The 25454-nt window shown below is 42.9% G+C and overlaps 1 protein-coding gene across 12 annotated transcripts; it reads right to left on the bottom strand.

Moving 5' to 3' along the window:
• Positions 1 to 262: 262 nt before the first annotated feature.
• Positions 263 to 25454, bottom strand: ZMYND12 (zinc finger MYND-type containing 12). 12 transcript variants are annotated; one of them, XM_038557677.1, is made up of 10 exons: positions 24862 to 24951; positions 22035 to 22091; positions 15126 to 15267; positions 13735 to 13906; positions 6634 to 6803; positions 4188 to 4310; positions 3843 to 3954; positions 2640 to 2831; positions 2390 to 2556; positions 263 to 600 (listed from the first exon to the last, which is right to left on the bottom strand). In XM_038557677.1, the coding sequence occupies exons 2-10, from the start codon at positions 22064 to 22066 to the stop codon at positions 475 to 477; spliced, it is 1236 nt and encodes a 411-aa protein (XP_038413605.1). In that variant the 5' UTR covers positions 22067 to 22091; positions 24862 to 24951; the 3' UTR covers positions 263 to 474. The 12 variants fall into 12 exon arrangements, with proteins under 12 accessions (XP_038413605.1, XP_038413603.1, XP_038413604.1 ...); XM_038557675.1 differs by lacking the exon at positions 22035 to 22091 and having other exon boundaries at positions 24862 to 24995; XM_038557676.1 differs by lacking the exon at positions 22035 to 22091 and having other exon boundaries at positions 24916 to 24983.

Raw genomic sequence — 25454 nt, 5'->3', positions numbered from 1 at the left:
CAGAGCAATTTTCTTAATGATTGCTCCAAGAACTACAACGGACATTGAAATCACAATCTACCTCCAGATTAATGCTAACTTAATTCTGGTAGAAGAGGAAAACTTTGCTCCACTGGAACTGTATCCCCCACACCCTTCTTTGGCAAAGACTTATGAAACATGTGTCCCGGGGAGACTTCTGGCAAATGCGATAAACTATTTGTGGTTTAATTTCAAGCACATCACTCAAAGTCATACAAAATCATGAAGCCAAGTGCAAAGGTCATGATAAAGATCAGTTTTACTGATTTCTATGCCTAAAACTCTATATTCCCTCCCATACGCTGTGTAAGAATAAAAACATGACTCCATAAGCAGGCCCAGGGGAAATGAGTAGGAGCTTCAGCAAGCTCCTCAAAGCAGTTGTGCAAACTGGAATATATTTGATGTTGAGTAGCCCCTTGAACGGTTCCCTGATGCAGAGTTCATGGGTCACTAAGTAATGGGATGAGCTTCTTCAGCTGAGATCATATTTAGTAAGTCTTCAATGGTGCTTTGTTCGTTGACACTGAGATGCTGTTCTTTGGCTAGACTGAAGGCTCTCATGGCATATTCTTGTGCCTGGAATAGAATTGCAGTTACAAAAGGAAGTTGTCATAGGAAAGCTTTATGTTGGGAAGCCCCATCTGTGCTCAACCCAGAAACACAGGAAAGGACCCCTCCGCTTCTCACACCTGCCACGGAGCCCTTGTTGGAAATTTGTGAACACCCACCGGGTCCTTACAGCTAGCCACACATGTGCTGGGTGGGGCGTGGGGGACCAGAGAAACCCACCTGGCTTGACAAACTAAGCACAAAGTAAGTACAGCTGTCTAGCAGAGTGAGCTCTCTATAGGGTCTTAATCAGGACCCTCTGAACCAACTGTGCAAGATGCAGAGGTGACAGGTGCCATCCTGGGGGCCATGTAATCCAGAGTTTTGACTTGGACCGAGGCCTCCCGGAACATCCTGGGACACCCTCTGGGCTACCTGTGGGCTATCCCTCTCACCTCCTCCCTTCCTTCCAATAAATATTTATTGCATGGCTATGATGTTCCAAGTACTATGATCACAGGTCGAAACGCCTGCCCTCTTGGAATTTACAATACAGGGCAGGGAGAGAGGCAATAAACAAGACAAATAAGCAAAACATCATCCACCTTCAATAGTGATACATGTTAAGGAAAAAAAAAGGTAGGAAAAGGGGGCTGGGAAGCACCAGGAGGAGGGTTTTGCAGCTTTAGATGTGGGGCCAGGGAAATCATCATTGAAAATAAGACAGTTGAGTAAAGACCTAAAGGAAGGGAGGTGTCAGGGGCCGCCTGGGTGGCTCAGTGGTTGAGTGTTTGCCTTTGGCTCAGGGTGTGATCTAGGGGTCCTGGGATGGAGTCTCATATCAGGTTCCCCACAGGGAGCCTGCTTCTCCCTCTGCCTGTGTCTCTGCCTCTCTCTGTGTGTGTCTCTTGTGAACAAGTAAATAAAAATCATTAAAAAAAAAAAAAGGAAGGGAGGGAGAGAGGTGTCAATCTCGAGTATATAGATATGTCCCTATGCCCTAAGGACCTCCTGTAGATCTAACACCCTTCACCCTGCCTTGGGGTCAGGACTTTTTGGAGTACACAGTCAAAATTGATCCCTGAACTGTAGGAAAGAGGTTTTGTCCAGTGTAAGCTTGGAAATTCAATGGAAATGTTCCCCTGTTCTCTCAGCACTCTTACCTAACCCCAGAGAGTGCCCTGGTCTTCACTATCACATGATTATAACTCACTCACGGAGCTCTACTAGGTCCTGGTATACAGTAGGTGCTTAGTAAAGTTTGCTGAAGATAGGTAGGGAGGAAGGGGGTGGGGAAGGGGATCCTATATTTTCCATGACCCCCACACAGAAAAGCCTCCTCCAGCCAACCCTCCCTCCCCATCTCTCTCCTTGCCTGCTTTTCTTTTTCCTTGCAGCGCTCTTCACTATCTGACATTACATTACGCATTAAGTGTTTCCTTGTTTATTGTGACTTCCCCTCCTCCAAAAGAAATTGGGCAAACAATGGACCCTCTCTGTTCCTCAGTTTCCTTATCTGTAAAGTGGGTATAATACAGTACCTACTTCATGAGTTTGGCCCAAGAATTAAATAGGATAGTTCATGAGAAGTACTTAGGCTAGTGATGGGCATGTCCCTAGGGAGGAAGACAATGCAGTTTCCATTATGCATGTTGGACCCAACAAATGAGAAACATCGGGAGCATCCAGACTGCTTTGAATGAAGTGAGGGCTTACTCAGAGGGCAAAAGCCAGTGCAACTGGGCGAACCCCGCCAAATTCACCTCGAGGAATTTCTACCTCCCTTTCAGACACGGTGCTTTCTGGGGAAACTTGCCTTTGAAGAATTCATCATCAGGTAGTAAAGCATGACCAGGATTTTCAGAACAAAGATTGTCTTTTGGGGGTCTGTGTTGGATGTAGATTCTCGAATATTCCAGATTGAGGTCAGTATCTGTATGGCTTCTGCTTCCTGGGCTTCATCTGCAATGGAAAGGAAGGAAGCTGGAATGAAGAAGCCGGCCTGGAGGTGAGCAAGGAGCGGTCAGGGCACCGGCCTCCTGCACGAAGCACAGCAGGTTCCTCACCTGGTGGCCACGTGCAAGTAGGAAGCCAGGTGGTAACAGGCAGCTCCACCAAACCTGCTCCTCCCCACAAGTTGCTCAAGGTAGCTACGGTTTCTGGTTTCTCTCTTTCGGAGTCCTGAGCTCTTGATTTCTTAGGCCCCAAATGCAGGAAGCTGTCACAGTGGGATTCCTTGGGGTCCCCCTCAGCTTCGGCTGGAGAGCAAGAGTGGGGAGCCAGGACTTCTGGCAGCCAGCAGCTTGATCCTCCCCCAAATCCAAGGGTGCTTGAGCAATGGCCTCTCTGCTCCCCCAGTGTGAGTCTGTTTATTCTTCCTCCCAGCAACTTTGGGTCCTACTTTGGACCATTTTGAGTTATTTGGGGCCAGATGCTTATAAGTACCTTCATGTACTATGCTTAGAGAAGAAGGCAGAAAGGACATACACCATAACGCTAAGGTTGGCTGCCTTTGGATTTCTATGATTTCCAAGTTTCTTCCTTTAACCTAAACCACTTTTATAGTGAGAGAAAACTCAATAAAGTTAAAATTTAAAAAAAAATCTTAGCTCCAAACCTCTCCTCCAAGAAGTCTTCAGCACTATCCAACTTCCCTATGCTCTTCCTTCTGGGGCCCACCCTGTAATACAATGCGTACTTGCAAGAACTTCCTTTTATTTCATATAGCTTCTATCTCATCAACCACACTGTATGTGCCTTTTGAATTAGAGGAACTAGATCCTCTGTCCCTTTTTATTATCTCAGAGGGAATGATGCTGTGCAGCCCCACTCAGCACTCACACTTTGCTGAGCCTGGGAACAGAGACATGAATGACACTCAGCTCCGCCGCTGAGAACCTCACTGTTCAGTAAAGGAGGAGGAGAAAGCACCAGAACAAATGAGCAATGTGGCTTCTTCAGAGAAAACCCTGGCTTATGTGCCCTGGAGAGATAACACACATGACATGGCTTGGTGGAAATCACAGAGGGCTCTGGAAGGTCTTTCTCTCTATATATATGTCCCTTATGAGCCCCCAGAGAGGCTATGTGTGGTGCCAGGGCTCTGAATCTTTTGGATTCCCCCATCTCAGGGTCCTCATCAGTAAAATACAGAAGGTGGCACTGATGTGCTCCATGACAGGGACAGTGGCTCTCCGTCATGGGGACAAGGCCTGTGAATTAAGAGGGGTGAAGCCACGGCTCTACTTCCCAGGGAGAGTGCCACTCACCCAAGCCAGTGTCGGTCTCAAATCGTTTGCCCAGTAAGTCTATCTGCTGGATGCGATTCTGTGAGAGCACTTGGTAGCGATTATTCAGGTATTTACTCCAGATCTCAGCGATCTGTTGGGAAAGCAGATGCAATCAGAGCAGCAAGCCAGACCCGAGCCTAGTCCATTTTGCTAGTAAAGAAACAGGAAGAAAGGAATAGTGGAATATATCATGTATCAGACCACGTGATCTTGGGCAAGTCATTTCATCTCTCTGTGCTTCATATTTCTCTTGAATGGCCTGACACCAGTTGTAACTTAGAAGGCCAAAGTACCAAGGCTCAACTCCCACATTCCCCAGCTCACCTTGGTGTACAATGTGTCTGCTAGGTCCAACTTTTTAAGGCCGTAGAAGATATTAGCCAGGTGGAAATAGCCCCCCGAGGTCCTGATGTCCTCTGTTCCAAATGCACAACTGGCAAAATAAATCTATAGCAGGAGGAAGAAGAGGTGCTTTAGTTCTCCTTGTAAATCACATATCTGATAAAGAACTTGTGTACATAGAAATTGTAATGAACTTTCACGGCAGCATATTTAAAATTTAAAAATGGGCAGAAGATCTGAATAGACATGTCTCCAAAAAGATATGCCAATGGCTAATAATACATGAAGTGATGCTTGGCATTATTAGTCACTAAAGAAATGCAAGATAAGATCACAATGAGATACTACTTCACACACACTGCAATGGCTCTAATCAAAGAGGCAGAAAACAAGTGTTGGCGAGGAAGTGGGGAAAATGGAACCCTCGCATGTTGTTGGTGGGAATAGAAAATGATGCAGCCTCTGTGAAAAGCAGATTGGCAGTTCTCAAAGACTTAAATGGTGAGTGACTATATGACCCAGCAGTTCCATTCTTAGGCGTATACCCAAGAGAAATGAAGGCATGTGTCCACTCAGACTTGTACACAAATGTTCAGGGCAGCATTATTCATAACAGCCAAACAGCGAAGACAACCCCAGTGTTCATCAAGTGATAAATGGCTAAATAAATTGTGTATATCCAGACGATGAATACTACTCAGCAATAAAAGGAATGAAGTATTGATAGGACAACACGGATGAAACTCAAAGTAATTATGCTAAGTGAGAGAAGTCAGATGAAAAGACCACATATCATTCTGTTTATATTGAATGTCCAGAAAAGGCCAATCTACAGAAACAGAATGTGGCTGCCTGGGGTTGGGGGTCAGAATGAGAAATGAATTGTAAATGGGTGTGAGGGATTTCTGGGGTGATGAGAATGTTCTAAAACGGGATTGTGCTGATGGCTGCACAACTCTGTAAGTTTACTAAAAATCATTGAGTTGTACTCTTAAAGTGGTAAGTTTTATGATATGTATCTATAAAGCTACGGTTGTTTTGTTTTTGGTTTTATTTTTTTGAAAGGTAGGCTGAAGAATCTGAGGTTGATCTACTTCTTAACTGTGTGGCCCAGCTCAAAAGATAGAATCTGTAACTCTGCTTAATTTGTTGTGAGAGCATAGAGAGAAAACACAAATAAGGAAGTGTATTAGTCTCTTAGGTGGAAATAGATGGCACCCTCAAAGTGTTTCCTGAAGATAGTTTAATGAAAAGATTGTTTAAAGAGACATACAGAGGTTAAGGAACCAAGAAGAGCTAGTGAAGCACCAGCGAGTGTCAACAGCAAGAAATTATTACTCTCCTGACTCCTGAAAAAGAAAGAGAGAAAGCAAGTCACCAGGGCCCTACAAGAGTTAGAGCTATGGGAGAAGGCCATCTGCCAGTAGCTGGGGCCATGGAGGAACAATACCCCTGCCAGAACCGGGATGGAGCAGAAAGGCAGCAGAGAAAATAGATACCCAACCTCTTTCCCCTCCTAACATCCACTCCCCTGCTATGCCTCTCACTCTCTAAATCCTTCAGAAACCAGGAAGCAATGGATTCTGGATAGAGGTCAGCCTCCCAGGACATAGTAGAGCAGAGAATGGATTTGGGGGAGGGGGATATGGAGACTAACCAGCACAAGAATGCTTCCAGTGGATTTATGGACATTGTGCAGTGGAGACAACTGGAGGGAAGGTTGCCCAGTGGAGGGGCTGAAGAGAGAACCAACTCGTGTTGAGACAGCATCCTGACCCTAACCTCAACCAGATTTCAGGTTCAGGAACCTTCTCTCTGGTAAAACTGTCCACTACTGAAATCCTTATAGAAACCTCATTAAATTTTGGAAGAACAGCTCCATCATCACCCTCATCATCATATTATCTAACAGTTTTACAGTTTGATAGTTTATAAAGAACGTTCATATATGAACAGCTCATTTAAATTTAATAACCACACTCTGAAGTAGAAACATTGATGTTATATGTAAAAATGATAGCAAAATGCTGCATATACAGTGTCCTATTATTAACCTCAATGACCCAATGAGGCATGAGCTATTTGATGATTTGTCTTATACTTGATGAAAGAGGTGAAATAGTTTGTCCAACACTATGTCTAAGAGTAGAAGTAAAGCCCTTCTCTTAACCAGTGTGCTGTTCTGCCTTTATTATCCTCAGAGCAATCGGGCTTGGAGAAGTGATATGACCTGGCCAAGGATCCAGAGCCAAGAAATGGAAAGGCTCGAACTCAGATCATTAGGTCATTAGAACTGTGTTCTTGCTAATACCTCACCAGTCAGTTGTCAACAGAAAGTTCTAGAGAAATGCTCAGTTAATAAAGAACAAACAAAACTAAGTATAGCGGTTCCCAGAAACATTCAGGTGTTAAAATTTAGCTTGTTTACATCATTGGCCAGATGATAACGGGCTTCCTCATAGTTCTCCTTGGCTATAGAGAGAAGTCCCAGGTTCCGATGCAGTAAAGATTGGGTGGCATAACAACATTCAGTTGATTTGAGGACTGTCCACTGGGCTTGGGATAGATATTCTTCAGCTTGAACAATCTGGCCCAGACCTGCCCAAAAGAAGTAAAGAAGGTTATAATTCATATCCTGGCTAGAGGACACATGATGCACTGTGAGTCAGCACCCATTCACTCATTGATTCACTGACCCCATCATTTATTGACACACAAGAACTGGCACATGAACATTCATAGCAGCCGAGCCACAATAGCCAAAAAATAGAAATAACTTAAATGTTCATCAACTGATGAATAGATATACAAAATGTGGTCTATCCATAACCATGAGTAGAATATTATTCAATCACAGAAGGGAAAGAAGTATTGACACATGCTACAACACAGATAAGCCTTGAAGATGTTACACTAAGTGAAAGAAGCCAGACATAGAAGGTCACATATTGTCTGATTCCATTGATATGAAATGTCCAGAATAGGCAAATCCGTAAGACAGAAAATGGTGGCCAGGGACTGGAGGGAGGGAGAATGGAGTATGACTACTAATATGGGCATGGGGGTCCATTTGGGGTGACTAAAATATTCTGTAATTAGATGTAGTAAAGGTTGTACAATCTTGCGAATATACTAAAACCACTGAATCATACCTTAAAAGAGTGAATTTTATGTACGTGAAACGTATTTCAGTTTATATATATATTATGTGCATAAAAGATATTAACTATATATTATTAAATATTTAATTTAATATCTTTTATGTACCAGGCCTTGTGTTGAGTGATGAGGATTCCAAGATGAATCCAAGCCATTGCCCTTGAAAGATTTACAGCTGCGGTCAGGGAATGCATGTGTGACATGAAAACAAATATATTTATAACATAGTATAAGTGCAACAATAGTTACATCATAAGATTTGGAAGTGGTAGAGAATAGGAGGTGTTTAATTCTATAGATGGAAAAAAAAATTCTATAGATGGGATGTAGAGGCCAATGGTATGGGGAACGGCATGGTCAGTGCTATGGACTGAATGTTGAGTCACCCCAAAACACATAATTGAAGCCCTAATCCCCAAAGTGATGGTATTTGGAGGTGGGGCCTTTGGGAGGTAATTTGGTCCTAAGAGTAGAGCCCTGTGAATGGAATTAGTGCCATAAAAGAAGAGATACAAGAAAGGTGATCCCTCTCTCTGCCATATGAGGATAATAAGTGAGAAAGTGGCTGTCTATAAGCCTGAAAGTGGGACCTCACCAGACACTGAATCTGCAGACACCTTGATCTTAGACTTTCAGTCTCCAGAACGGTGAGAAATAACTTTTTGTTTAAGCCACCCAGTCTGTGGTATTTATTATAGCAGCTGAGCTAAGACAGGAAAATCTGAGCTGAATTTTGAAGATAGATAGAAGTTTTCCTTTTTTTTTTTTTTAATATTTTTTTCAACTTTTATTTATTTATGATAGTCACAGAGAGAGAGAGAGAGAGAGGCAGAGGGAGAAGCAGGCTCCATGCACCGGGAGCCCGATGTGGGATTCGATCCCGGGTCCCCAGGATCGCGCCCTGGGCCAAAGGCAGGCGCCAAACCACTGCGCCACCCAGGGATCCCGATAGAAGTTTTCCTGACAAATAATGGAGGGCGGGCATCTGGAGCAGAGGTAATACATATGCAGAACCATCGGGATGTGAAACAGTAGGCTGTGAATGGAGAACTCTCTGTGCATCTGTGATGCTGGAGCACAAAGTGTGAGGAGGAATCAAGTTGCAGGAAACGAGGCTAAAGACATAGTCAGGGGACAGGTCATGGAGGGCTTAGTCAGTTGCTCCAAGGAGGTGGATGCACGTGGATAAAAATTAGAGGATTTTCAGAAATGGAGAAAGAGAGAATTGGATTTAGATTTAGAAGGATCCAAAAAAAAAAAAAAGATTTAGAAGGATCCCCAGGAGCCAGGGTGGAGGAGGAAGGACCAGAGGGGAGGAAGAAAAGCGGAAGACTCACTAGAGGACTTTTGAAATAGTTCAGGCAAAGACTGATGAGAGCCTGAACTAAGGCAGTGAGCGAAGATGGAGCCGATATATAAGAGACATTTAGGAGCTAGAATGGACCCCACATGGTTACTAAGTAAAAGGCACCTTTACTTCTACTATTCAGAGACTGCTGACACCTAAAACTTTTTGTTTGGTTGTAAAGATGCATCACAGTTTCCTGCCTCCCTGATTGCCTCCTAGGGAGGCTGTCAGAACCGGATAGAAAACTACCTTGCCAGCCTTCTGCAGAGCTGGAGGTGTGCTCTGGGTGTGGGGTATTTCCTGTGATGGATGCTGCAGCAGAAATGGCACCAGGAAAGGTCAGGAGATGAGGACAGAAACCCCTCATAAGTCAATCTTCGGGGATCCCTGGGTGGCGCAGCGGTTTGGCGCCAGCCTTTGGCCCAGGGCGCAATCCTGGAGACCCAGGATCGAATCCCACGTCAGGCTCCCGGTGCATGGAGCCTGCTTCTCCCTCTGCCTGTGTCTCTGCCTCTCTCTCTCTCTCTCTCTCTGTGTGTAACTGTCATAAAAAAAAAAAAAAAAAAAAAAAAAAGTCAATCTTCTATTCTGCTTGCCCCTCCTCCCAGGCCTGGTTCACAGGCAGGCATCACCCAGTCTAGCCATAATCACAGGTCACTGAATTGAAGGGGGAGAGCTGAAGAAGAAGCAGTCTGAGGGAGGAAGCAAGTAACTTTGCTTGACTAAAGTTCAAACTAAAATGGGAAGATACTAGATTAGAAGCAGAAGGCCGAGGCCCAGGTTCCTGGCTCATGCGAACATTGCAAACCACAACTTCCATCTGGATTTTTCTTTAAAATAAGAGCTGTAGACTGAGGTCTTCTCAGATTTAAAGAATCAAACGACTCTTAGCAAAGATTATCTAGATGGGGAAGAGATTGGTAGAGGGCACCGCCAGACACTGGAAACTTTTCTTCATGCAGTTTCCCTTTGAGGAGACTATGCCAGGGGAGGAAGGCCCCAAGGCCAAGCTGAACCGGCAACTAAACTAGCATCCCAGAGGAAAAGGCATACTTGGGAGAAAAACCTTGAGGTCCCAAAATCCAGACAACAGGTAGAGTGAGATAGGAGGAATGTACTGCTCCAAGCAGGTCTAAACTAAGACTGTGGCCCTTGGGGGGTAAGTCTAGGCATGCCCCCTTCTACACAGTGCTTGCCTGGGGAGGTGTAGGGATGGAGCGGAGGTTTCAGACACACAAAGATGCCAGAGGAAGTGAGACTCTTACAGGGCCATGTCATTAGCGTACAGAAGAGAAAAAGAAAGGACGGCCAGTTAAAGAGTGATGGCACCTGTCTGCAAGGTGAGACAGCCGGCTCACCCTGGGCTAGCAGCCGATCTGAGAGATGTTGTGGGGGAAGATTTTGCAAGGCTTGATGACGAAAGTAGAGGAGACGAGAATAAGGCAGTCACAGATCTGCGAGGCTGGGAGGCATCCAGGGGAAGGAAAGGGAATTCGCAGTCACTGAGGGCCTGCTATTTGCTGTCCGTATGCTATGCTCCACCATTTGCACCTGTGATCTAAGTTGGCCACCAACTCCATGAAATAAATAGCAGAGGAGGAATGTGCCGAGGAGGAAACTTCATTCATTCATTCAACCATACATTCACTTAATCTAGAGTCTCTATCCCTTTGCTAGATGCTCAGCACATACTAGTGAATAAAACAGACATGATCTCTGCCCTCAAGAGCTTATAATCAAGGGAGCTAGATACACGATAAACAAACAAAAATAAAGTGCCATGAAGGAAATGAACAGAACACAATCATCAAAAAAAGGGGGGAAGAAACATACCTTGATTGGATGGGAACACCTCTCTGAGAAGATGATATTTAGGCAAATACCTTGATACGTAGGATCACTCAACCAGTAAAGAAAGAGTTGGAGGGGTCCCTGCGTGGCTCAGTTGGTTTAAGCATCCAACTCTTGATTTCAGCTCAGGTGGTGATCTCAGGGTCATGAAATAGAGCCCTGTGATGGGCTCTGCACTCAGCAGGGAGTCAGGATTCACTCCCTCTGCCCCTCCCCCCACTTGCAATGTGCACTCTCTCTAAAGTAAGTAAATAAATCTTAAAAAAAAAAAAAAAATTGGAATTTGAACCCAAGCTCTCCTGGTTCCAAAGTGCTAACCAGAGTGAGCGAAGATGAGTAAGGTGGCTCGTTGAAGATATTGTCTGACTGACAATATCATCTCTTGTTGATTAAAATTCCAAAGTTTTACCAAAAAGAAAAGAAGAAACTAAATACCTGTTATTTTTTTCCACTCCAGTCTGGAGGAATCTCTAAGATGACAAAGAGACATGTGCACAAGGAATGTGATTTATTTAGACTTTCAAAAAGGTTGGCAAGGTTTTCAATGACCGGGGGAGGTATAATGAGAACTTCCATTTAGATGGAACCTTCCGGCTTGCAAAGCACTCTCATGTTCTTTACACACAAACTCATTTAATCCTCAAAACGATCCTGTGAAGGGGACTCAGATTCACCAAATGCTTTCACAGTGCCCACCAGATGTCAGGTTCTATGAGAGGAGTTTTTGAGCACCTCCTCCATGCTAAGTGCTGTTCTGGGTGTGAAGAGATTCTTGTGAGTAAGAATAGGGACAGGCCCAGTTCTCTCTGAGCCTGTAGTCAGAGGGGGGGAAGAGGAATTTTAATTAAGTAATCTCATCAATGGAGATATAATAATAACTATTATTATTTTGGTTTTAAAAAATACTTTAATATTAGAGAGAGATCACACGCAAGCTGAGGGGAAGGGCAGAGGGAGATGGAAGGGTGAAGAATCTCCAGCACACTTCCTGATGACCGCAGAGCCTACCTGGGGCCCAATCTCAAGACCCTGAGATGGTGACCTGAGCCGAAACTAAGAGTTGGATGCTTAACTGACTGAGCCACCCAGGCGCCCCTGTATGTATAATTATTACTGAAATAAGTGCCCAGAAAAGAGGATGAGATTTTTAAGGGGGTATATAAAAAGAAACCTGGCCCAGTCTGGGGGCTTGGCAAGGCTTCTAGACAAGGAGGTGGTAACTCTTGAATAGGACTTAGGTGGAGGGGAGAAGAAGGCAGGAGAGGTGGAAAGAGTGGCTGGAGAAGAACCTTCCAGTACAAAAAGGAAGGAGGCCAGTGTAACTAAAAGGGAGAGAGAAGATATCAGATGAGGTGGAAAAATTTATAAAGCCTGGCCCAAACTGTACCTCATAGGCTCTTGCGGAACCCGGTCTTTATTTAGTGGAGTGATTTGACCCTGAATCCCATTTTCCACTAAAAAAAAAAAAAACCAACCAACCAACCAAACAAACAAACAAACAAAAAAACAAAGCTCCTTGGAGGGACGTTCCAGAAAGCAGGAAAGTGATCGAAGAACTCGGGAATGTGTCAAGGAGACACGGAATCCAGTCTGAATGGGCTGCCACTTGCCAGATCCCAAACAGTCTAAGCACCAAATTAATGATAAGATTATTAATACATTGACTAGAAAAGGGAACCAAGATTTCATACTGATATAAATAAGTAAATGAATTTACTGAAAGTTTGATGGAATGGGATATTTATATAGTTTCAGAATACTTGTCCACAAAATACTTATTAATCGCAAAAAGGAGGAAGAGTATACAAAGGGAAGCCTGGTGATACCACCTTAATAGCGTGACTTAAATGGGTATCATCAGGCATGAAATAAACTGAAAACACGTGCCAACTTGTAGGATGAGGTGCAAACAACACAGCACCACTTGTGATACTCCCACCGAACATACATCACCTGAGTCCAGTCGAGAGGAAACATCAGAGAAACCCAGGTCGAGGGACATTTTGTAGAACACTTGGCCTTCAATCTTCAAAGTGTCAGAGTCATACGGTCAAGGAAAGACTAAGAAACTATTCCAGAATGAAGGAGACTAAGAACACATGGCAACAAAAGTGAAAAGCGTGATTTTGGCTTGTATCCTTCTGCTCTAAAGATGTAACTGGGACGACTAGAGAAACTCGAATGGGGAGTGCTTAGTAGATGAGAGCAGATGATGGTTGTAGTGGTGGATTTGAGGGATTTGGTCTCTGTGGGAAATGCATCAGGCACGCAGCTTACTCTCATGTAGCTCAGGGGGAAAGACCTGGTTTGTACTGTATTTCCAACAGTTTTGCCTTTCAAAAGTCCACTTTTTAAAAAGAAAGTAGTGGCTATTACGATGTATAAAGTGGGCTGTACAGTAACTAAAGCCCTGCGGATGCTCAAAAATGTTAATTCCCCTCCAAGATGCTAATTCTCTTCTGGGAGCAACCGCCATGTGGGATGGAGCCAAGTCTGCGCTTCCCACTCTCACCCAAGGGATGAGATATGTAGTTCCTCTTCCCTCTCCCCTCCACAGGAGCAGGTTCCTACACTCCTCTTTGAACCAGGTGACCCTGACACAAAGGCTGGTAAAGGTAAATATCACCCTCAAGCTGAGTCAACCCAACTCTCTCTTCTAGGAATTTAACACTGGCAATCGGATGCTGATTGCTTCTACTACCCTCCTTGAACTTGGAGGACGTGTAAATTCCACATAAATTCAGGTACATCTGATATTTTGGGGTAGCTGTTTTCCGTAGCAGGCATGGGACAGAAACACCTGGTCTGCAGAGATGGTGAATAAAGCAGCTGCCAAGAGAGAAGCAGAGACAAGACAAAGGCCCAAGAAAGAAAGAGAGCCCCGGCCTTAGTTTGTTACAACATTCTGATTCTAGTACCTCGTGAAGACTCAGTTCCCCTGGGACACTCCAGGGTCCTAATAAATGCCCTCCTTTTGCTTGGGCCAGCTAGGGTGGATTTCTGTAGTAGCCCAAAGTTGATGACATCTGCTTCCCCACTTGGGCCAAACCTTATAGTGACATTGCTCTTTTACAAAAGGTATTTTGGTGCCACTGCCAGTATAACCCAATATAGAGCTCCTTAAGGGGCCTGGGGGGTGGCGGGTGGCGGGTCTCAAGTCATTTCACTTACCAAGGCTCGCCTCGGCCAAGAGCAGGTAAGCAGGTACAAGCTCTACTGAGCTCAGGCCATGCACACTCATGCGGAAGCGAAGCGAGTGCAAAGCTGCTGGAACGGCAGCTTCGTGTTTTCCTTCAAAGAGGTATTTCTGGGCTACAGTGTAGCAGAATTCAATCAAATGCTTCTGCAGAAGAAAAAACTAGAGCATCTCAGACAGCTGAAAGGTAAAAGGCAATGGTGGCCACAGGTACACCTGGAGGAAAGCTAATATCCAATGAGCTGGTTGAGGGCACTTGGTTAACCTGCTTGTACAGGTGGACGTGAGACCCAAAACGGGTGATGTAAAAAGGTGGACCTGGATTGTGAGTTCCTCGAGGTCCAGGGAGCAGTGTCTTTTCACCTGAGTTCATTGATTGGCAGAGATGAGTGCTCAGTGTTAATTAAACAAATATTACTCTTGTATTTATAGTAAAATTGCAGTTTAGCAAAATCGTTATGTCTCAGGATATTCCAAAACTTTCCCCCTGTTATTTGAGTTAATTTTGAGAGAAATAGCTTATCTTTCATTCTGGAGTTAGCCTGCTTAGCAAATATCAGAAATAACTGAAACTGCATTGTTCCAAAGCCATTCTCAAAGTGTCGCAATGCTAAAACTGATGAATCTGGTGTTTTGAGATTTATGGCTTATAAAGCCTTAGTTTTTTGTTTTTTGTTTTTTTTTTTTAGAATAATTGAGATGCTGCCAATGCTATCATAGAAGTTTTAAAAGTTCTTTTATGAATTCACCAGTCTATTCATACATCATTTTTTTGACCACCTTGCTCTTGCCAACATACTTGGCATATATGGACGTTATGACTGAATTCTGTCCCCACCCCAGCTGCACCCCACCCAAACTCCTATGTTAAAGCCCTAACCCCTAGTACCTAAGAATGTGGCTGCATATGGAGACGAGGCCTTAACAGAGGTGATTAAGTTAAAATGAGGCCATTAGGGTGGCCCCTAACCCAACCGTACTGGTGTTCTTATAATAGGAAGAAATTTGGGGAACACCAAGGATGCCTGTGCACACAGGAAACCAAACCTGCTGATGCCTGATGTTGATCATGGACGTCAGAATTGTGAGAATTGGTTCCAGAATTGTGAGAAAAAACCATTTCTGTTGTTTAAGCCACCCAGTGTGTGGTATTTTGTTATGCCAGCCCTTGGAACCTACTACAGTAGGTGTTCAGCAACTATGTGAAGAATGACAGACTGAGGACTTAAAGTCATGAAGCAAAGCATAAAGTCACCTCTGTCCTCAAAGAGGTTCCAGTTTGGTGATGTGGCTGCAGTACACCCCGTGTCCTGGGCGGTCTCCCTGCGCCCATGAGCTAAGCCTGTACCAGGCCTACAGGACCCACCTGCCGCTGCTGGAGCTGCTGTAGGCCATGCCGCCGCTCCTCTTCCGAATTGTAGAAGGGCATGGAAGTGCGCAGCGGGATCAGCAGCTGACATATCTTCTCATGGATGCTGCTCCAGTCAGCTCTTTGATGAACCAAACCGCTGACAATAAAAACGTGGACTTCAGTATCTTTCCCTGCAGCCTGGCCTAAGATTCTAGTGGCCCCACTACTTGGCCGAGCCCTAAACACCAGAAAAGTAAGCCCAACACACCTCAGGCAGGGACCCCAAAGCCATTTCTGACACAAATTGCTTTTCTCTCATGTGCTTATTTGATAGTGTAGAAACTAGTTTGGGGTGAGAAGCTGTGGCTTCTTTGGGCACAGGTTCACACTCCAAAGTCATGGTGACTGGTGACACTATGGCTGTTGTTCTGCTTTCCTGCTTTGTTAATAACCAACAAAGACAACTTTTAATCTAAGGCCACTTTCGGAATATCTGATCAATGCTGATGGCTGTGAGGATCTTTTTCTTGGGGAAGGGAAAGGAATTTACATTTGCTGAGGCTCTAGGAGCCACTTGGCTATGATGTCGCATGGCTCTGGAGGAGCAACGGGCATTGTCTTCTGTGCTCCAGGGGCACAGTCACAGGAACAGGCTAGGAACGGGTCCCCATTCCCAGCATTGCAGCAGGTGTCTCTGCAAGTGACTGTTTAACTTTTTGAGAGCAAAAGCTATGACTTCAAAGATAAAGAAGCATAGGCAGGAAGAGCTTAAGTCGTTACTCTCAGCCTATACTCCAGAGCCAGCTCTCCAGAGGGAAGCACCTTGACAGTTTGGTACAAAGCTTTTCTGAGTTTTACATACAGATTTGGTATTTTTTTCAACTAATTCATTGGACAGGACAGAAGTCCTGCCAAGAATCTACTCCCATTCCTCAAAGAAATACCTCTGTCACTGATTCTCAAATCTCTTCCCAGATTCTGACCCTTCCTCCAATTTTTTTTTTTTACATTTTTAAAATGATATATAACTCACATACCACAGAAAATTCACCATTTTTAAGTATAATTAGGGACGCCTGGGTGGTTCAGTCAGTTAAGCATCTGCCTTTGCTTCAAGTCATGACCCCAGGGTCCTGGGATGGAGCCACACATCAGGCTCCCCGCTGAGCAGGGGAGCCTGCTTCTCCCTCTCCTGTTGCCCTTCCCCCTGCTTGTGCTCTATCTCGCTCTCTCTCAAATAAATAAATAAAATCTTAAAAAAAAAAAAACACTATAATTCAAATTCAGTGGTTTTTAGTATATTCACAAGGTTGTAAAGCCATCACCTTATCTAACTCCAGGACAATTTCATCACTCAAAAAAGACACTCCATTTGCTCTAACTGGTCCTCTCATTCTTCTTTCCACCCACTGGTGCCCAGAAACCTCGAATCTACTTTCTTTATGTAGTTGCCTGTTCAGGACATTACATATAAATGGAAACAGATGATATGTGACCTTTTGTGTCTGGTCCCTTACACTTAGCATAATGCTTTCAAAGTTCATCCACTTCATAGCATTCATCAATATTATATTCCTTTGTACATCTGAATAAATATTCCACTGTCTGGCTGTATCACTTTTAATGTTTCTCCACTCATCAGTCGGTGGACATTTGGGTTGTTTCTACATTTGGGCTATTGTGAATAATGCCGCTATGAACATTTGTTTATAAATTTTTGTATGAACACGTGCTTTCAGAGCCTCTTGAATATATACCTAAGAATTGCTGGGTCATACTCTATGGTAACTCTATGTTTAACTTTTTGAGGACTGCCAAACTGTTTTCCGTAGAGGTTGTACCATTTTACAGCCCCGCAGCAACAGATGAGGGGTTCACATTTTCTGTATCTTTGCCAACACCTGTTACTTTTTTTTTTTTTTTTTTTTTTTACTACAGCCATTTTAGTGTGTGTGAAGTGGTATGTCATTGTGGTTTTATCTTGCATTTCCTTAACAACCAATAATGCTCAGCATCATCTCATGTGCTTATTGGCCATTTGCATATCTTTGGAGAAGTGTTAACTCGAATCTTCTGACCATTTTTTTAAGTGGGTTTTTTATCTTCCTATTGTTGAGTTTTAAAAGTCCTTTACATATTCTAGATATAAAATCCTTATTGGACATGATTTGTAAATATTTTCTCCCATTCTGTGGGTTGTCTTTTTGCTTTCTTAATAGTGTTCTCTGATACACAGAAATTGATCTTTGATCAACTAAATTTTGGTGGAGTCCAACTAATCTATTTTTTCTTTGGATTTTTCTGATTTTTTTTTTTTTTAGATTTTATTTATTTATTCATGAGAGACGCAGAGAGAGAGAGGCAGAGACACAGGCAGAGGGAGAAGCAGGCTTCTCGCAGGGAGCCCGATGCAGGACTTGATCCCCAGCATGCACTGATGCTCAACCACTGAGCCACCCAGGCATCCCTAGATCCTTGTGCTTTTGGTATAAAAGCTAAATTGTTGGGATACCTGGGTGGAGCGTGTCCAGGGTCAAGTCCCATATCCGGCTCCTTGAGGGGAGCCTCTTCTACCTCTGCATGTGTCTCTGCCGCTGTGTCTCTCATGAATAAATAAAAAACAAAAATTAAAAAACTGTATCCTAATCCCAACTCACACATATTTCCAACTATATTTCCTTCTGAAAGTTTTATGTTTTTAGGTCTTACATTAAGCCCTTTTTGTCTATGGTGTAAGGCAGGGGTCCAAATTCATTCTTTTGTATGTGGCTATGCAGTTATTCCAGCATCATCTGGAAGGGATCAATCACTCTTTCACCAGTTGAATGGTCTTGGCACCCTTGTTGAAAATCAATTGACCATAAATGTACATGCTTATTTCTGGACTCTTAAACCTAGTCCACTCATCTATATGTCTATCCTTACGCCACTACCACACTGTCTTTATTACTGTAGTAGTACTGACCATTTTTTTAAGTGGGTCTGATCTTTTTTTTTTTTTTTTTTTTTGGTCAGAAAATGACCAGTAATTTAATACCGGTAAAAAAATGACCAGTACTTTATTACTGTACTGTACATTAAAATTTGAAATTGAAAAGTATGTGTCCTCCAGCTTTGTTATTTTATTTATTTTTATTTTTTAGCTTTGTTCTTTTAAAAGACTCTTTAGCTATTCTCAATACTTTGCATTTTCATTTAAGTTTTAGGATCAGTGTGTCCATTTGTACAAAAATGACAGGTGGGAGTTTTGATAGGGATTGCACTGAATTAATAGATCCATTTGAAATGTTAACTGTCTTTAAAAAAAAAAAAGATTTTATTTATTTATTCATGAGAGACACACACAGAAGGCAGAGGGAGAAGCAGGCTCCCTGCGGGGAGCCTGTTGTGGGACTGGATCCCAGGACCCCAGGATCACGACCTGAGCACAAGGCAGATGCTCAACCACTGAGCCACCCAGGTGCCCAGAAGTGTTGTTACTACCTTAATAAGTCTTCTAAACTATGAATATGGAACAGCTTTCCATTTATGTAGGTCTTTCTTTTAAAAATGTTTTTCAGTTTTTAGTGTATAAGTCTTGCTCTTCTTTGATTAAATCTCTTTTTTGATGCTATTGTAAATGGAATGGCTTTCTTAATTTCATTTTTAGATTGTTCATTGCTAACATGCAGAAATACAACTGATTTTCTCACATTGATCTTGTCTTCTGTAACCTTGCTGAATTTGAATTCACTTATTAGTTCTAATAGTTTGTTGTGGGTTTTTTGTAGATTCTTTAGGGATTTCTCTATATAAGATCATGTCATCACCAAATAGAAGTACTTTTACTCCTTTTCCAGGATAGATGATGACTTTTATTTCATTGTCTTACCTAATTGCTCCAACTAGTATTTTTAGAACAATGTTTAATAGAAGTGATGAAAACATCATTGTTGTCTCATTCCTGGTTTTAGGGTGGAAAGTTTTCGGTCTTTGATCACTAAATATGATGTTAGCTTTGTGTTTCTCTATAGATTATTCATACTCATTACCAAGTTAAAAGTTCCTTTCTATTCCTAATTTGTTGTGTTTTTATCACAAAAGTTATTGGATTTTATCAAATGCTTTTTCTCTATCTATTGAGGTTATCATGCAGTTTTTGTCTTCTCTTCTGTTAGGATAATGTCTTAAATAGATATTCGTATGTTGAGCCAACCTTGAATTCCTGGAAGAAATGTCACTTGGTTATGATATATATTAAAAAAAATCCTTTTTATATGTTGCTGATTTGGTTTGTTAGTATTTTATGGAGGATTTTTTGCATCCATATTCATGAGGGATATTGATCTGTAGTTTTCTTGTGATGTTTTTGTCTGGTTTTGGCATTAGGATAACACTGGCCTTATAAAACGAGTTGGGAATGTTTTCTTCCTCTTGTATTTTTTGGGAAGAGTATTTGAAGAGTTGGTATTAATTCTTCTTGAAGTATTTGATAGAATTCACCAGTGAAGTCATTTGGTCCTGGGGTTTTCTCTGTGGGACGTTTTTGATTGCTAGCTAAATCTCTTTACGTATAGACCTACTCAGATATTTTTCTCTTGAATCAGTTTTGGTTGTTTGTATTTTATCAGGAATATATTTCATCTAGGTTTTCTAACTTGTTGGTATGCTATGCTACATAGTATTCTCTTATGACCTCTTTTATCTCTGCAAAGTTGCTAGCAATGTCCCCACTTTGATTTCCTACTAGTAATTTGGGTGTTCTGCTCTTGTTCAATTTAGCTAAAGGTTTTTCAATTTTGTTAATCTTTTTTAAAAGCCAACTTTTGGTTTTGTTGATTCTCTATTGCTTTTCTATTCTCCACTTCACTTATTTCTGCTCTAGTATTTAATATTTTCCTCCTCCCACTAGCTTTGGGTGGGGTTTGCTTTTCTTTCTCTAGTTTCTTAAAGTGGAAGGCTAGATTATTGATTTGAGATCTTCCTTCTTTTATAATCTCTGTGTTTAAGCTAGAAAGTTCCCTCTGAGTACTGCTTTCACTGCATCCCATGAGTTTTAATATTTGTGTTTTTGTTCTCATTTCATCTCAAAGCATTTTCTAATTTCCCTTGTGATTTCTTCGATCCACTGGTTTACGACTTATTTCCATACATTCATAAATTCCTCAAATTTTCTTCTGTCATTGATTACTAACTAATGTCATTCCACTGTGGTTATAGAACATGCTTTGTATAATTTCAATCCTTCTAAATTTTTTGAGACTTGCTTTATGGTCTAATACATGGTCTATCCTGGAGAACATTCCATATGTGCTCAAGATGAATGTATATTCTGCTATTGGTGGTAATGTTCTATAGATGTCTGTTAGGTTCCGTTGGTTTATAGTGTTGTTCAAGCCTTGTATTGCCTTGCTAATCTTCTGTTCATTATTGACAGTGGAACTGAAGTGTCCAACTATTATTTAGTTCTCCCTTCAATTTGACATTTAATACTTCATGCATTTTGAAACTGTTGTTGGATACATAAATCATGAATTTTTACATTTCTATTGCCTACTGTATATTTTTACTCAAATGTGACTAAGTTAACTGTTTGCTTCCAATTATACATATTCCAAAACTGGTAACAGTAACCTAGCACAGGGTCAGCAAAGTTTTTCTGAAAAGGGCCTAATAGTAAATATTTTAGGCTTTGAGAGCTACATGGTCTCTGCTGCAAAATTCAACTCTTCTGTTGTAGCAGAAAAGCAGTCATAGACAACATATAGCTTTGTTCAATCACTCTCTCTCCTTCCTTCCTTGTGGGACAACAGAGATGCAATAAATTATTTTCTTTATAAACTGTAACCACTATCACAGAAATGATAAAAGTATTTAAAATTTTTTATAGGTAATTATTGTAAACAAATCAATAAAAGCACTTAACAGCCAGGACACAGAAATAGTTGAGTTCAATAGGGTATTTATTAAATCGGGGCTTCTTGAGTAATTGTGTGAGTAATGGAAGTATTAATTTACTTAACTGCCTAGACTTTTGTTCCACTGAGAGCATTTGACATATCTTGCTTTTCCAAATAAAATAAGCATTATTTATACGTTCATGAGCTCTTTCCTTATTTGTCTGTCTCACCCCTAACACCCAACACAGGGTCATGCATAGAGAAGAAGTTGCAAATTATATTTTCAATCAGGGCTCACAATCAAGTAGCTTGTGAGCCAGACGTGTTTTGTTTGGCCATTATCTTGTTTTTAAAACTGAAATGCATGTCTTTTGGCAGGACACTCATTCCGCAGTTTACCACAGATCCTACTGTCTATTGAATACTACTTCACTGCTGTTCTCTCTTCCTGGACAGTGAGAGCATTTTAATTTGTGCCCCATTTGTTCAATAAAAGGAAAACTTATTTCAAATTACTCTTATCTATATGCTACGATTTGCTCATCTATAGTACTGAAGCCTCTTTTACTTGTCTATAATGTTTCAGTGAGTACTTTTAATGAAATTGCCCTTTCTTACAAATGTTCAATTCCCTGGGAACATTCTCACAAACCAATACAGAACAATATGTGAAAGATTACAGAGAGCATACATATAAAATGGATGTATGTATAGGGAAAGAATATAATGAAATTGATCAAAATGTCAGGTTATTAATTTCTGGGCTGTGAGATTATGGATTATTTCTCTTTATTTTTTATATTTTCAAGTTTTCTACAGTGAGCATGACTTACATTTACAATCGGGGAAAAACTCTTTGGCAAAAAAAGAAAAAAACACTTTCACAAATTCAAGTTGACTCTCCTTCCTGCTCCTTAAGTTGGAGAAGGAAAGAGAAGGAAAGGAATATTGAGTGCCAACTTAGTCTCAGGCATGACACTAAAACACAAAAACCCTCTGAGGAAGGAATATTAAAGTACCCATTTCTGACATATAGAACAATTACCTCAGTTTTATTTTATGGAAAAATCTTGACATCTCCAGGATACAAGGATATAGAAATCTGGAGGGAAAAAAAGGCTGAGTGAGGTAGGGGGTGGGGGCAAAGAGAAGACCTTAAAGAGAATGAAAGGCAGTGAAAGAGGAGAAGGCAAATAATGCTGGATAAGGGCATAGGAAATAATGATTTATTCACGCATTCATCAAATATTTAGTTTCAACTATTTCAAGACACTTTGCAGGAGACTGTAGGGTATACACAGATGGGTCTGACACAGATCAAAAGATAGCATATGTATCACAGTCCTTCTATACATATTCAACATAATATCCTGCATTAATGAAACATGAGAAAATGACATAACACACTTGCCAACAACTCAAATGAAGAAGGGAAATAAGAGTCAACTGAGAGTAGAGTGACTACAAAGTGAGTTGAGAGGAAGCAGGAATTGCTTCTGGTGCAGGGATGATGGCGAGAGGGAAAGAGATACATGCTCGTATCAGCCATAGGACTCTAATCTCTCTCCTGAGTGCCAGGCCTGTACTTGAAGTCGTTCATTAGCCATATTTCCCAAGTGACCTGAAGGCTCTCAAACTCTGTGTCCCTATCCCCATCTCACCACCACCTCCCTATCCACTTAGAAGTCTGCTTACTCAACAAATGATCAGAGTGTCTGGTATGTACCACCAGTAGGCTTAGTAAAAGACAGAGATATTAAACAAGGAAATATAAAATACAGCCGTACAGGAAAAAAGAAGAGGTGAGACAGAAAAATAAGAGAGGAGCATTTTCAGAAAGACCTCTCTAAAGACATAACATTTTTGAGAACTGAAGGATGAGAAGGCCCTAGGAAGATCTGTGATTGAAGTGGAGGTTCCCAGCAGTGGAGGGAACAGCTTAGGCAAAGACACTGAGGGAGGAAAGGACTTAGCAAGTCAGAACTGAAAGAAAACCTCTGTAATTACATCAAGGATTAGAGGGTGGGGAGTATGGTGGGAAATGAAGTTAGAGAGCTCACCGGGGCTTTGCAGTTTAGTTTCTGCTACAAATTCTGAATTGTATTCTAAATGCAACGAAAGACACAGCAATGAAAACACAGATGCCATCCCTCCCTTCATGGTATATACAGATCTAGTGAAGAATACAGATTATTAAACAACTGATTTCAATCTGTGTCATAAGTTTTAAGATAGGGAATATACAGAGTGCTGTAAGAGAGCACGGAGGAGGGGACACCTAATTCAGTCACTCTCCACAGGGACCATTGCAACAACTTCTCAATCAGTTATGCAGCCTCCAGAGTCACCTTCCAACTTATCTTCCACACTGCTACCTATCATCTTTCCTTGACACAAATGAGAGCCGGTCAAAACTATCTATGACCTCCCAGAGGGTAAGTTCCAAAACTTCTTGATCTCCTGTCACCATTTGGCCCTAACCTCTATCTTCTCGGTTTAAGCTCCTACCACTACCTATCACAATGGTTTTTAAACTTTCTTTTTAGTAGGAAACACATTTTATCATTACAAACACACATTATCCACATCAAACGCCAGAAAGTTTCAAGAAACAATTCAAGTAGGATTACTCTGATACTTTCTGACTTCTTTCCTTAAAATGCTGGTTGATTTATTCATGACTTGCTAATGGGTCTATTCTGCAGTTTGAAATCAGTGACTGCTTCCTCCACTACGAATTTCTCCACTCGGCTTTGAACAAGCTCTGTGATTGGATGCCTGGATCCAAAGAGTAGCCTGGATGCCAGGAGAACCCTGCCCTTCTGTCTTCATTGTTTATTCACCTAGCAATTTCCTACTGACCTCCCAAGAGTCATCCCAAACATTATTTATTCAGAGAAACCTTTCCAGATATTGCCCCAGTCACCGTACTTCCATCCTTGGAGGTCCCAGGAAATAACACACCCTGAGCGACAGTACGTGCCATGCAGGGTCTATTACAATGACTTTTCAGAAACAGGTCAGTCTGCTCTGGACGAGGTTTCTGGACATGAGCAACCTGGCTGTTTTATCTCCGGTCCAAAATAGGGCCTAATCGGAAGCAAAGGTCAGGGGATGTCCCCTTGAATAGATGAAAACTCACCTCATTTTCTGCTACCCTCCCCCACACTCTCACCATCTTGGCTGTGCACCAGACAAACTGGCCTTCTTTCTAGTCCTCAAGCACACAAGGTCTTTCCTCCCTCAGAGCCTTACTCTTCCCCCAACATTTCCCTGGCAGCCTGCTTGCTGCTACTTTACCATCAAATCAATATCTACCCTTAGAGAGGCCGCCATCTGCCCAACCTCTCAGCACATTTCTTTTTTTTAAAGATTTTACTTATTTATCCATGACAGACACAGAGATGCAGAGAGAGAGGAGCAGAGACACAGGCAGAGGGAGAAGCAGGCTCCATGCAGGGAGCCCGAGGCGGGACTCTATCTCGGGTCTGCAGGGTCACACCCTGGGCTGCAGGCGGCGCTAAGCCGCTGAGCCACCAGGGTTGTCCTCTCAGCACATTTCCTTTGTTTTAATGGCATTCAAGGCTCTCTGGAAATTATCTTATTTTCTTTGTTTACTCGTCTACCTGTCCCACATTAGTAAGTGAGGGGCACAGTCCGCCAAGTATCCCCCAGGAACTTGTGCGGCCAGGACGATGCACAGCGTGCAGGAGGCGGTCAACGAAACCTCAGGTGACGAATGAGGGAGCGGGAGCCGGGGGTGCGGACGCAGAAGTCCGGGGAGCTGTCCGGGAGCCGCCGGGAGTGTTCCCGGGCAGGGCCGCTGCTACGCCCTGCGCAAGGCACCCAGGTGCCGCATTTCAAGGGCCTACCAGTAATAAGTGACCGTGCAGGCCGTGCACACCCGCTCGGCCGGGGCTTCGCACACCTCGCAGCACAGCCGCCGCCCTTTGGGCACCGCCAGCGGGTAGATGCGGTCCATGCTGCAGCCCGCAGCGTCTGTCTCCAGGACGGTTGCCTGGCAACGACGCGCCGCGCGCCGGCGTCACGTGACCGCCGTCGGGCGCACAGGGAGGGGGAGGGGGCGTGGCTGCACTGACATCTAAGAGTGTATTTGTGCAATTAAAAAAAGAAACCAAAAAAAAAAAAAATCAAACGCAAGAGACACAACTCCTCCCCGTACGTCCCGAGGGTTAAAAGGTTCGGGCAGTGTGACTTCAGTGCAATCGAAGCGCAGGGAGGCGCGTACGGTGGCCGGCGAGCGGCAAGAGCAGCCGGAGGAGGACGCGAAGGGGCGGCTCCCCGGGCCCTTGCAGCCCTGCCCTGCCCTGCCCTGCCCTGCCCTGCCCTGCCCAGCCGCCAGCCCCCGCCAGCCCCCGCCAGCCCTGGGTCACCTCTGCGGCGCTCCGGCTGCGGACACCGCGGGCAGCCGCGCAGGACGAGGCCCGCCCCTCGCGACTGCGGC

Source organism: Canis lupus, chromosome 15, assembly GCF_011100685.1.
Source record: "Canis lupus familiaris isolate Mischka breed German Shepherd chromosome 15, alternate assembly UU_Cfam_GSD_1.0, whole genome shotgun sequence".
Lineage (NCBI taxonomy): Eukaryota > Metazoa > Chordata > Mammalia > Carnivora > Canidae > Canis > Canis lupus.
The sequence above is the reverse complement of the archived record's forward strand: the minus strand, read 5'-3'. Positions and strand labels throughout refer to the sequence as shown.